Source organism: Trachymyrmex septentrionalis, unplaced genomic scaffold (genome assembly GCF_001594115.1).
Source record: "Trachymyrmex septentrionalis isolate Tsep2-gDNA-1 unplaced genomic scaffold, Tsep1.0 scaffold75, whole genome shotgun sequence".
Taxonomy (NCBI): Eukaryota; Metazoa; Arthropoda; class Insecta; order Hymenoptera; family Formicidae; genus Trachymyrmex; species Trachymyrmex septentrionalis.
Window position 1 is genome coordinate 587,481 of NW_017305938.1, and position 14,760 is coordinate 602,240.

A 14,760-nucleotide genomic window follows, 5' to 3' on the forward strand; every position below is an offset into this window, starting at 1 on the left:
GGCCGTTTCCGTTTCTCCCCCTTTCTCTGTTTCTTCGAAGCTGCAAAATATTTTTGCACTCTCAAAAATGCATTTGATCGTGCAATCATATTCGCGTTAGTATATGTTAAAATAACACTGTTTATAAATAAGAACACAAATAACGTAAAAATAATTTTTTTTTTTTTTTATGAAAATTCATTTCTAATATAAAATGTGTTCATTTGATATATTGTAAATGTTAAATTTGTTGAAACATGTTAATTTAACATATTAATAAATGTTAATTTTAATGAAGAAATATATAATTGCTTATAAATTGTGTTAGTGTTACATTTTTTATGTTAATTTATCTTTACATAATATTTGTGTTACCTTTTAACATATTCATCTTGTGTTAAATTAATACAAAAATTTGAGATTTTTTTTTTTTAGACATGTAAAGTTCAACGTAAATTGTCCAACTATTTATATTATTTATTGCATTTTACTTATTTACAAAATATTTCATGTTACCATCGAAAAAGACCTTTTTATCCTCTACATTATGTTACGGTTATTTGTTATGTCAAAATAAGAAATACCAAAGTTATTATTATTCCATTTTCGTTCTTCATGTATATTCATCATCCCGCGCGAAAGTTTGGGTACTGTCTTGCGTGTCTTGCCGTTTCTACTTCCTCTATCTATCCTTCAGCATCCATTTATCTTTTTCTTTCCTCTCTCCGCCTTTTTTATTTGCGCTCGCAGCCAGTTTCGGCGGAGCACTTTGCTCGATGGCAAAACGCGCCAAGACGGCCGTGCGTCCTCCGAAAATCCGATTTCCGTTGAGCTTAAGGCAATCGATATCGCGGGATTACTTGTGTAACTACGGAGTGCTACACTCGAAAAGACTACTCTCAGTTTCCGCGCCGGAATGGTCATTTTTTGAGATAGACGTCGGGGAGTACGCGCGAGCTGTTTATCCAATTCTCTCTTCTAATGCGTCGGACGTTTTTTTTTTGGCTAATGCCGCGGCAGAATCGCAATTCAGTTTCATCGAATTCGAAATAGGTCTTGATCAATTCGCGAAATCGATATTTTAGTTGAAAAATTATACACTGAGAGAAAATATGGTTGTAATTGCCATAATTTAATTATAATTTATAGTCATTTTTTGGGACAAAATTATATTTATAGTTGTTTTAACCATTCAAATATAATTAATTGTGCTATTATTAATACTACTTTAGTTTTTTTTACATATTTTACAATTTACATATTTTTTACATATTTTACAATTATTATTATATGATGTAAATGAATTTAATAAAATTGTTACACTTACTATAATTGCGATTGCACTGAATGAAAATGTTTATTTTATTTACTATTTACATCTTGGTATTTTACTATATTAATTTTGAAATTAATTTATAGTATAATTTTTTACATATTGAAGAAAAACTATATATTTTATATATATATATGTATACGATCATTGTTATATATTATATATACTAATATTATAGCAATAATCATAAAAATGGAGCTTCTAATCGTAATTATTTTATCGTGCAATTACAGTCACAATATCAAACACTTTTCTCTCAGTGCATATGCAACTATGAAGAAACGAGTACAGGAATACAATTAACACGAAGAGGAAGGAAAACAATGCCTCTATTTTCCACAATTTATAATAGATCATCTTAATTTTAATGAAAACATCAAATACTATTTACAATGAGGATGAATTTATCGTGTGAGCTGTTTGTTTATTAGCAATAGAGAGCCGTTAACTGTTAGTACTGGCACCACCGTTTAATGTCTGCTAATTTATTCCAGACTTTAAATCCGACGTTCCTTGGTTTCGCGGGAATTTGTGAAAACTAGAAGTAACGAAGCAGAAGGGGATATCGCGCGCGATGAATTAATTGTTGGACATCTTAGCGGTGCGATAACACCGGAGGAACCTGTTAATTTCCTGCCGCACTGAAAATACGGCTATTTTATGGTAATTAATCTCAAGCGATGTTACAGGGTTTTTATATCTTAATTATGCATCGCTTCGACGCAATATATTTGAACGAGAATTCGTATTACTATAAAGCTATATATATTAATTCATTGTACCACTATCCGTGTATTGATTGATATTGATTGATATTGTATATTAATTATAATAATAATATTAATTATAACTTTATAAAACATAAAAGTATATAAGAAAAATTCGTTGGTGATATTAATTTTTAAACGTCTAAAGAATAGTAGTTAAGAACGTTTTTTATTATTTAGTGTAGAACTGAAAATATTTTCTATAAACCACTTAGATTTTGAAAAAAAAAAAGAAGTTCAAAACTGTCACTTTTTTATATAGTTTTAAATTGTTCTTCAAAATCTAATATCTAAAAGCTAATATCTAGAATGCACAAGATTTTATTTAGATTACCATATATTACGCGAATAATATAATATATTATAGGACTGTTTGTGTTATAATATAATATAATATATTAGGTGATAAAACACAAACTATAGAAATCGAAGCCTTAAAATGTAAATTTATATATTACGTATGTAGTCCCTAAAAACGTGTGTAATATCACAAGTTAAATTGACTAGCAATTTAACTCGTGATATTATTGCGGTAGTTTAGTAGAGTCAGCGTTTCAAGACCGAAAAATCATTTCGGCGCGCGTTTTATATAAATTCACATAAGAATATCATACAAGCATTGAGATTCAGCTAGACCGATTACGCGAATATATCGGACGAGGAAATTAATTGAATATCCGCAGTTTCATCCGCTGTGTGATTCTATAAACTGCGGATCCACACATTCCTCAGAAGTCACCTTTGGATATTGAAACTGCGGATATCTTGTCATACGCTGTGAAACGTTTGACTCAGATGAAATGAAGCTAGTGGCCTTCGCCTTCATGCCAAGCGATTTGTCCTTCCTTTTGGATCGCGCGAATCTTCTAAATAACAGACGGAACCAATTGCTAATAGTTCTTTTCGTCTTCCGTCTTTTCACACACGACGAGATAACAGCGCATCTATTATTAAGATTTATTTTCGTATTTTTCCATGAAACTCAATTTCCGGTGCGCGACTTAAAGTATATTAAAAAAATACTTGTCCATTTTATCGACAAAAATCTTTTTTTTTTTTTATTGATGTGATACTTTGTATTATTTACGTATACTTTGTATTGTTTTACAGAATTAAAATTCCTTTTTCACGATTGAAATATACACATATATGCTGATGTATCTGGCTTGAATACATTTTGTGCTAAAAATAAGAAAAAAAAATAAAGAAATTATAGTTTTTCTTCTCGATTACTTCAACATGGTGACTAAAAAGCTGTCACTTCACTGAAAGTTTATGCAGATTATATGGACGAAATAAAGACAGAGCCAAATGTAAAATAAATAAATAAGCAATAGTGAAAAGGTCTATATTGTGTATCTTGAAACGAGATGAAAATTACAAAACTGAGCAAATTTACTAGAATATTTAATTTTATTGGTCAATACCTAATAAAAAATTGCTCATTTTTGAAATTTTCACTTTATTTCGAGATACATAATTAATCCCCTCTAGTCTAATTTAAAAGATTACTTTTTTTTGACAAATTGTGTACAAATGTATGTGCGATAAGACACAGCAGGAGTATATAATATTGTAATTGTATTGATGACTCGTAAATCATATATTTGTAAGTCACATTTAATCGAAAAAATAGTAAATCTGTCAAAGTTTGGCCATCACCAAGCATTCCCTTAACTGTAACTGACATTTTATTAATCCATTATTTTATATTTTTGCACTCTCGAATCAAACTTAATTGACGAAATGCCACGCAGCTTATACTTCGAATGTGTTACATTAGGAAAAGGAAAACAATAATTTATTTCAAATAAATTAACAGTGTCCTGGAAGAACCGATAATTTACTATGATAGGAGTAAAAAGATTCATGAAAAGATACGATATGTACTTCGACAAAAACGGTCTTTTAACCGATTACGATCGATATTTATCAATATTATATGCGTATACCAGGTTTCTCTATGTTAGTGGAGATTTATTTTCGTGCAGTTCAATTTCCGGACAACGACCCGCGTTAGATTTCACTGGTTTCCATTTTACGATATCGCATTAATCTTTCATATTACTCGTATCTTTACGATATTTATTTTCAGCTTATGGTAGATAACTAATAATTCATTGCAATAAAAGTAAAAAGGAAATATTACATGATTATGAGTTTTACAAGTTTTTACGAGAATAATTGAACGATTAATGTTTATTAATGATTTTATTAATTATATATGTGCCTACATTACCAACTGTAAAATTGAATTTACAATTTTATTTATTAAATTATTAATTTATATAATTAAATTTTATAAATTCATAAAATTTATAATTTTACTACGTCGACGTTATTTTTTAATTTAATATCTATTTTAATATTATCATAACAATCGGAATAAACGTCAAGTTATTAATAGTAATAATCAAAAGTAATATTTGTAAAATAACTTTGAAACACGCTTTCTCGAAAAAAAAAAAAAAAAAAAGCTTCGTCCTACCCGCGGTGAGGAACAGACGCGTTTATTTCGTAGGATACATTGCCGTTTTTGGGGTTAACGGCGCGACGAGCAACAGAATGGTCGACAATAACGTGGTTTATGTGAAGAGAGCGGATCATAAGTACGCCTAGGAGATATAATAAAAAGGGGCTCACAACGCAAAAATTGTTCCTTATCGCGCGTGCGAAAGGTTGACGCTGGAAGAACGATTCGGAAATTGAGAAGATTAGTGAGCGGTGGCTGGAAAGAAGGAGGAGGTGAGAGACGGGCGACGGTCTGCCGAGGTGAGATCGCAGCCCCGAGCCATGATTGCATAGAGTTCAACCTCGAAGAGGAGTCGCACGGCGAGGATGGTAGTTACTGATTCAGCCTTATCTGGCTTTTCGATTTCCGTCAATCCTCCGTAATAACCTGGCTTTTTCGCGATCCTGAGAAAATCCTTGTACCCCCGATTATTCCGTGAGTTTTCACACAATTAAGATGACAATTAGAGTGGAATTGCAGCCGCGTTCGCCCGTCTGAAATCACGTGGAGTCACGAAGTGGACTCCAGACAGAACGACTTCGTTACTTGAGGGACGCGTAAAGGTGTGAAAAAAAACGTCCGATCTTTTCTTTACGCTTGAAAATTTTTACTCTTCATTACCCAAGACCGTGTCATCCTTAGCGCATTAAGGTAGTACACTCGCGAATTGGAAACAGTCCAAATTTCTTGAAATTGAAACTGTATTGTACTGGAAGACTTTGACACGCTTGTGCAATTACAATAAGATTGATCGTTTCAATACCGAGATATAAGCAATTGACTGTATTTTTTTATACATGTCGTCTATATAAAGTTCATAAAAATGTCACATTTATTTTTAGGGTCTAAACTAAGATGTTAATAAAAGTTCGGTCTGTAGAGACGACTGGAAGGAATGGAAAGGATGATCAGTAAGCATCTGGCAACACCGGCATTAGTCTTCATCTACATATTTGTATTCATTTTCTTTCCGCGTGTGCGTGCGGCTTTGATTAGGCACAATCAAAAGTTTTCTCTCACTGGCGGGAGTAGGAGTATCGCCAATAAACGCGCGATGGGACCTAACTTTTGGATGATATTATCGCGAGTGTACCTTAATTAAAGTAATGTTTTTAAATGTGTAACACAGTAAATAATTGATGTACTTCGTTGAATTTTTTTACTTACTAATACAATATATATATATATATATATATATATATATATATATATATTACAACAAGTTGTTAACATTTGACAGGGTTTCTTATTACAATTATTAGTTCAATTGTTGTCTCACTCTTACTTGTCATGTAGAATATTTTTTATTTCATTTTGTTAAGTGTAAGATGAAGACCAAGTAAAGATAGAAAACGTTATTTTTCGCGTCAGTAAATAAATTAAAAACCTTTTACATTACATATATAGTATTGTTCCTTTCTAGCCGCTTTCTTTTAATAATGCACAGTATTTTTTTCACATAGAGAATTAATATGTTCTTTTAATCGTTTTAAGATATAAGAATAAAATGTCGGTCGGAAGTTCAACGATTAATTTGGAGGCGGTGGAGATATACGGAGTTAAGATAGTTATAATAAACGGTAGTTAGTGAGACTGAAATTTATGGTAATTCAGTTATTTGCGTCATTCGTGATGCTCGATACCGACCGTCACTCGTTCGCCCGCTCAAGGAAAGTTCAGTCCGCGTCATTCTCGAATCCCTTATTTGAATTTACAAAATGCGTTTGAAGAAAACTTCCTCGGCAAAAGTTACTACCGCTTCTCTTTTGATGGATCAGGGAAAATTTGTGCGTATAACGGTCGCGGTTTCCAACGGTCTTCGATGCGGTAGCGGGACTTTCAGCAGAGACTTTGCTTTATCTCATCTACTGACGAACTTCTTGGAATCATACCGAATTACGAATCTTCTTTCCGTTGTTTCATACTTTCAACGTCGTAAGAAATCAAAGCAATTCTCGTGTAACAATATTTACCTTTGTAAAATCTTTAATCTTATAATTAATATAATTTCAGATTTAATATTCATTCAATATTAATTACGTAGCATGTTACATAAAGACATAACTTAGTAGGCACACAATTTTACAGCTTCCTTTTTATTTTTACTCTACGGAGAAAAATGATTGAATATTTTTTATTTTATAAGATTGGCAAAAACATAGGTGAAAGGTAAAAAATGCATAACAATCGTAATAGTAATCCAGTCAAGTAATTATTCTTACAGTAAAGGAAATCATTACTATTGTATTTTTTCAAGACTGTAAATAACTCTCAAGACTTTATATACTTATCAGGAGATACCGTAGTATCTCGGCGCCATGGTGGAAAGAATAACATGATGTGTGCACAGTTGGACGGTGTCTCTCTCTAAATCTCCTCTCTCTCTCTCTCTCTCTCTCTCTCTCTCTCTCTCTCTCTCTCTCTCTCTCTCTCTATGAATGTCCATGAGTTTCAAGGGCTATAACTGTGAAACGCGAAACATGGGGCGATATTCATAGTCTGTTTTTATTTTAAAACTGTGTTAAATATAATGTCTTAAAATGTTAATACAGTCGTCGGATTGACGACATCTTAAAATTGTACTAAGTTTTAAATGTAAGAATCGGCTATGAATACCGACCTATTTCGCATCATGGAGACAGAGAGAGAGAGAGAGAAATTGATACCGAATCTTTTCTTGCACAAGAAAAAAATAGATAGAACGAGTAAAAAAATACATCTTTTCATTAAAAAAATTTGTTATTGGTAATATGAATACCAAGGACATTTAAGATTACCCAAGGCCATCAAAGTACGTCTTCCTACTTATCCTACAATTTTGATAATAGATGTCTTCCTCCTATCTCTAACCGTTTTTGAGAAAGACGTGGTAAACTTTTTATCACACTCATCCTATATAGGTAATATATAGAAAAATATTAACATGTGACACAACAGCATTAATATAAAAATATGCTCACAATTTAATTAAACATACCGATTGGATAATTACTGAATATCTGACCTGATATCGGATATTTGGCGTGCAGCAATTTTATGATCCAGTGCATCTTTAGTATTAAGGATTAAATGTACATACCATTTCAACATATTAAATAACGTACTATTATCTACACTGAAAAAAAAACTATACAATTGACTAAATACATCTTTTATTTTTTTTGTTTTATTTTTTTCGAAGGAGAATGTATGTATTTAAGTTAAATATATAAAATATATAACTTATATTTATATATTCTTTATGAAAAGAAATAAAGACGTACAAAATTAATTTAGTAAAATAAACAATTGTTTTTTTCTGAGAGCAACGATACTTTACAGATATATATGTATATACATATATGTAAGGTTGGCAAGTAACGCGTTACTTGTAACATCGTTACCGTTACAAGTTACTTTTTTAACGAATGGGTAACGACGTTACATTTTCTTCTGAGTAACGTTTATGGTAACAAAATTACATTTTTGGGGTAATGGTATCGATTTCATTAATTATTTCTATCGTTACTTTATTTATTATTTAGCCACTTAAAAGTTTTAGTTGTATAACTAGAGCATATATATTTAGGCTGTACATCCTATAGTACGCTAAAAAATTTTAAAGGATGATTGCTCACACAAATGCAAGACTAAAACTTCATATGACGATTTGTCGGAAACGGCTTTATTTCAAAGATACAAGGTGCCAAAGTTGGAAAAAATTGCATTTTTTCCAATAATTTCAAAAACCGTTCTAATTATTTTAATGTAACTTAGTATACACTTAATGGGTGTGAAAGCTTATCTTTTAGGACTATACTATTATCTTTATATTCAATCAGGATCTAAGGATAAGTAAGACCCCTTTTTTACGAAAAAAAAACTGATACGTTATTGATTTTTTTAAGTTTGAAATTTTTTTATAATAAATGGAATAAATTCGCAGAAAAAAGCTCTCTTTAACATTTTTGACAGAATAAGCCATTTTCGGCTTATAAATTAATTTATTTCGGAAAATAAATTAGAATTCGTAGACTGCAAATGAAACAAAGTCGTTTTATTTGATTACAATAAACTGAAAAGCGAAAAATTAAATTCTGTATACACCTCCATTCAGAATGCTCAACATCTTAGAAATCACACAGAGGCTGAGTGCGAAATTATTTGAAAAAAATAGGAGAAAATATTCAAATTACTTCATATTTTCTCCTATTTTTTTCCAACAACGAGAAATTGGAAATTATATGATGTAATTAAGTTTTAAGGTATTTACGTCACTATATTTCTCATAAATAAAAATAAAAATTTCTCTTAATTTCTCATGGGAAAGTTCTGAAGAACCATAATATAATACTTTATGTTTCTTGTTGTTGAAATGTGAAAAACTTCTCATAATTTTTTTTTAAATCATTCCAAGAAAGTATGAAACTTTTGATTTCTTGTTGGAAAAAAATATAAAAAAAAGAAAATCTGAAAAATTTGTTATAATTTCACGTATAATTTCAATTACTTACAAATGGTAATAATAATGAATAAAAAGTTAGTTAAAAAGTTTTTAAACAAAATAAGTTTAAGAAATAATAAGCATTATGGCACATAATGCATGTGAGCTAATTATACTTGTATCATTTTTGCTGAGGAAGACTCCAAAGAGAGTCGAAACGTTTAAAATAAAGAAGACATCAATCCAATATCTGATTATTGATTGTTCACTAAATAATTGCGCCGTTTATCGTTGCTGACTCTCATTAGCTTACTACATTTATTTTTTTGTATTGTTTAAAATTCGAGAGTCCTAATATAATTATTGTTATTGTTTAAGAAATGATGGTTTTTTTTTCACTATTTAAAACGAAAATTCGACTTTAAACTTATTGAGACTGTTATAATGGAAGAATATAACTGATAATATTACCAGAACGAAAAGCATTGCATTGTGCGGAAGATAGATAGAATAAATACTACCAACTTTTTGCGTAACTATAAATTTTAACCGTTTTATAAATTGTATAATTTTAATCGTTTTATTAATTTTGTCAAATTAGCGTTTAATTTCTTTACACTGAGGATGACTTAATAATAATGTCGAAACGTATGTTCTAAGAATTGGAAATACATAAAATAAAAATCTGGCTTGTAGTCTCTTCTCGTTATTTATTCTTTATTATTATTCAGTCGTTATAAGATTATTTTTATTTAATAAACATTTTCTTTGAAAACATTTTTAAAAATAATATTTGTTTTAAAGCAAAGAATTCGTTTTTGAAGCAAAAAATGCGTTGTAACGACTTCAAGCGAAAGGTGATCCATCCCACATTCCTCTCTATCTAGGAGTTCACGACTCCATGCGAAGCAAGATCTACCCCATCTCCCCTCCTGCCAAGAAGCGTCCGACTTTTATTACACCCCCTCCATGCAGGAGCATGTAATGTATAGACTTCGCTTCGCGTGGAAAAGTGTGCGCTTCATGGCAGGGGGTGGATGGGCCTTGCTTTGTGTGTCTTATTCAATATAATTACCAACAATATCGTCGTTGCATTTTCGACGACAAAAATAATCGTCCTTCTGTATATGACGGCTCTGCTCAAAGAAAAATGGTTGGTAATTTTTAATTCAATTCTAAAATTCTTCATTTCTAAATTATCATTAAAAATCGCTGTGATAATTTTTCGTTAATTAATCACTGTTCATCCTATATATTAATTTACAAATGTAACGTAAATCTCGGATGGCAGTCTCGGGTCAACAGCGCTATATTGCAGTAAGTACTTTGCCCCACGATTTTCCTATTTACGAGCGGTGCATGCTATTCACATAAAAGTTCGAACTCGTTATGATGATGGCGTCGTATGACCCAACGTGTAATGGCAAAAATTCTAAGCGACTGTCGTGAATCCGCGACGGTGGCGGCTCCAAAGAAAGGAATAAGATTGTGATCGTATATGTCGTTACCCCTTTAACGATTATCGTTGCTCCTCAAAGAGGCTCTTTTTCGTCGTCGTCGTCGTCGTCGTCGTCGTCGTCGTCATCGTTTAGGTCATTGTTGCGCGAGAGACAGAGACAGAGAGAAAGAGAGAGAGAGAGAGAGAGAGAGAGAGAGAGAGAGAGAGAGAGAGAAGGGGTATGAAAGAAGAGGAAAAGAGAAAAAGAGAAACGCGGAAAACTACAGCTGCAGTCCCGCAGTATCCTTGCGTCGAATGAGCAAGTAAAAAAATAGTGTGCCCCGTTGGCCGATCTTAAAGTCCGCGATGTATCTATTACGTCCGCCACAATTTCCGGCTGGAAACTGCGGAAGTTCGGAAAGAAGTTTCTGCGGCTTCGGGGGGGAGGGGGGGGGCTACTTCGTACGCCCGAACTTGGTAATAGTTTTACGACTTTTCAGGCTTACGGGATCGAGCCCCGATGCTCGCGTCGAATTAGCGGCCTGGGACCTCCAGGCTCTTTTGAGTCTCGAAGTGCCGTGACTCGCCGCGAACAAAGCTCATCCAACCTGGGTTTCCCAGGGCTGAGGTGATTGTACAGGGTGTTCCGTCATTGATTTCCATTTCTTTCGCTTCGTCGATATTTGGATTATGTATCTTTTTTCTTCAATTTACACTTTCATGCCGCGAAAATAATTACAAGGACGAGAAAAACGGATATATGTTTTTCACTACAATTTTTTCTAGATAATATAGACCGGTATTCGTAGTCAATTCTTTATATTCAAGATCGTCCTAAGTACAGTTTTAAGCTGATACAAGTCATAGAGCCATAGCATCTCGAAATATTATTTAGACGGTTTTAAAATAAGATTCGATTACGAAAGCACGGTTTTACTGAAGTACAGAAAAATTTAGAAGACACTAAAATTATTCTAGAATGTTAAAACTTTTTGCAGTATCGCTCATCATGCTTGAAATTCTTATGTAACTATTTTGATAATTCAATAACATTATTTTCAGACCTTCCAGCTAAATCTTTAGGTACTTCAATCAAATTGTTCTTTCCACGTAGCCCCATAATATAATATCATCTGCTTATAAAACATTTAACACGAATGTGAGAAAAAAATGTAAGAGAAAGACTTCTCTTTAAAACGAACGATTTGGAAATATGTATTGTACACGAGGAATAAAGATATTTCATTCAAGTATGCAGTGCAAAATATCGATGTCCTTTCCTTCAGAAAAAGAATATGTAATATAAATGCTTTCCTTAGATATGAATAATTCGATAGTTTCTTCTTTCGCAGAGAAATACAAGAGTTATTAGGTTTTAAGCTCAAGAATCCGTTTTCCGAGGCATTTGTCTCCTGTGACAAAGCATTCTTTTCTCTTGTTCACGTCTTCAAACGATATAATGATATAATGTGATATAAGAACTGGGAAAGCTTCTCTGACGACGCGATATATTTTCTTGTTCGACGCACTGAATTGGGATTTCCGTATTGATTGCGCTTGTCGCAAAAGGAGTATGAAAACACTAAGCTCCGGATCTCGCAGCGAAATTGATTATCGACAGGTCCGGTCGGACGATATTGGCGGGCAAAAATCGATTTCCGCGCAACGGATACATCAATCATAATCTACTTAGCTCGTGTAGCCTTAATCATCTAAATCGATCCGACAGCGATTATGCACAATAAATGCGCGACCCCAACACTATGTACGTACTTAGTGATTGAATTCACTGACTCACGGAATGACTAATACACAGTCCTGATTACTCTATCATCTTCATCGTAGAAACCGGACGTTTTAAATATTAACGTGTCGTAGACCGAAAGAAAAAAAAAAATACGTTTGTAGGGCCAAATAATTGACATCTTCGGACAAAGGAAGTAATAAAATGTAATAATGCAAACTGCGACAATTAATCTTTTACTTCTTGACTTATTTTACAAACATGTACTTTAATCTAAATTAAACTTCTATAATGAGTTAATGATAAATGAATAAAGTTTTTATGCGTTTCTAAAACATTACTCGATTCTTTTACATTTTCTCAGAGTTTAGTAACTCAGAAACTGTTACGGTTTGATAGATTAAACTTTCGGGACACCCTAAGCATTTCGTTTCGAGCGAACGCAGCTCGCAGCGTGTAAGGGGAGTTAATGAGAGGAATAAATAAATTTGCTAAGATATATATATATATAGGAAGAGATTTTGCGGGCGTGTGGGTGATCACAGTATAGCCAGCACAACAGAAACTTTCGAAAACAAACGTTTTTGTTTTTTTTATTGTTCCAGCGGGTAACAACGTGAACGAGCCACCTATCCTGGAAGCCGGAGGATACCCTACGGGCTTGCCACTCTCGGAATCGACCAAGGTCGGGACGGAAGTATTCGTCCTGAAGGGCCACGATCCCGAGGGATCGCCAGTGAAATATGGCATACAACTCACGGACCATTTCGTCGTCAATCCGCGTACCGGTGTCATCACTTTGGCGAAGCCGCTCAATCGCGAGGTAAAACATCATTTGATTTAGACGACCGACGTTCTTATCGAAGAGGGAGAGCTTGCACGCAAATTGCGCACAGGTCTTATCTGAGCAACAGATGTTCATCCTATTTTGCTGGCGGTATTCTTAACTCGTATTGCAATATCTTACGCGCGACTTCACCGACGTCGTTCGTCTCTGACAATTTGTTTTTTATATTTATATGCCTCGTCCCACGTTTAAAATCTCTTTCTCCTTCCCTGCCTCATTTATTTCTTTGATTATAATGTAGAAACAGAAAGAAAGGTTATTTATTGGAGTAAATAACATATATGTATACACACACACACACACACACACACACACACACACACACACACACACACACACACACACACACACACACATTATATGTATACAGGGTGTTTTTTAAATAACGCCCACTAATCGTACAATCCTATTGTTAGCTATTCCTAATAAAAAACTGAATCGAAGTCCTTTACCATTTTGCAATTTTTGCAATATTTAATGAAATATTAATTTCTATAAGTTTGCCGAATAAGCGAATAAAATCAATGCATAATTTTAAGATATTTTTCAGTGTTCTTTGTGAAACATTTTGAAGATGTTTCTTAAGAGACTCTTAGATATCTTAAAAGTTGTCTTATATGTCGATTTTAGACATTTTGCCCAGTGGATAAGTATTATAAAAAAAAATATTGCGAAAATTACAAAATGGTAGAGGACTTTTCGATTCGGTTGTTTATTAGGAATAACACTACATGATTAGTGGGCGTTATTTAAGAAACACCCGTATATATATATAAGCCATTATCTCCCAAACCGAAAAGCTTTTAAAAACGACAGAAATAATTTAATCAATTTTAACTTCTGTATATAAATGAAAATGAGGTTAATGCAACTACAGAGACTTTTTTAATCTAAATTGGAACTATCAGTTGATTAAGAGAAATTGATAATTACATAAAATTAATCAATCAGAATTGTCGCCGGAAGCTGATTACAAATTTATTCTGAACAGTCGTTTCTGCTTCTGTTAAATTTCTCTTGTTTAGGAGAGTTTCTGGTGGTACATACTATATTTACGTCACTTATACTACTTATTCCACTGTAAAGTAAACAGCGTCATGAATACTGCTTATGAGGTTCATGCAACTACTTAAGTGCTAAGAGGACACGCTTGAGTTCGTAGACAGTGTCGTCTTATCTTCAGCACGTCCCTGTGTACCTAAGAGAACAAGTAATTAGTTATTGTCAAATATATTTAGTAACTAGAATATTAAACACTTGACATTTAATCAAGTCATTGCGCGTTAAATGAAACGAATTTAAAAATAATTTCAAAGCAAAAGTTCTTTGCAGATTTTAAGATAATAGCGTCAAATCAACGATCTAATTTGGGGAGGTCATGTTGCATTTCAAATTATGTTGAAAGTCCGAAAGTAATCGGCGTGCAGTCATATTTTTGAGGTAAATTTATTTAAAATACACACGCACCTATATGTATTAATCTAACATACCTATAACTTTGATCATAATTGGCGCATCTCATATTTAGTTGATTTAAAAATAAAAATTTGCGATGTATTATATTTTAATCTCCACGTCTGATTAATTTTGTTTGGTCAACACGAAATTATTAAGCAAATGATTCAGCGATTCAATTCGTTTTTTTTTTCTCTCCTTGTATTCATCGGGGATTATTGTATTCACCGAGGAATTATTTAGTCATCGATCCGTTCAACAA

General features: G+C 32.7%; 1 protein-coding gene across 6 annotated transcripts in view; it reads left to right on the forward strand.

Moving 5' to 3' along the window:
* The window catches only part of LOC108754054 (cadherin-87A), a 274,945-nt gene that overhangs the window by 203,479 nt on the left and 56,706 nt on the right, over positions 1 to 14,760 (forward strand). For all 6 annotated transcript variants that reach the window (XM_018496084.1, XM_018496082.1, XM_018496087.1 and 3 more), the window contains one exon: positions 12,802 to 13,019. In XM_018496084.1, the coding sequence (XP_018351586.1) occupies positions 12,802 to 13,019 (218 nt within the window). The remainder of the gene's footprint in view (positions 1 to 12,801; positions 13,020 to 14,760) is intronic.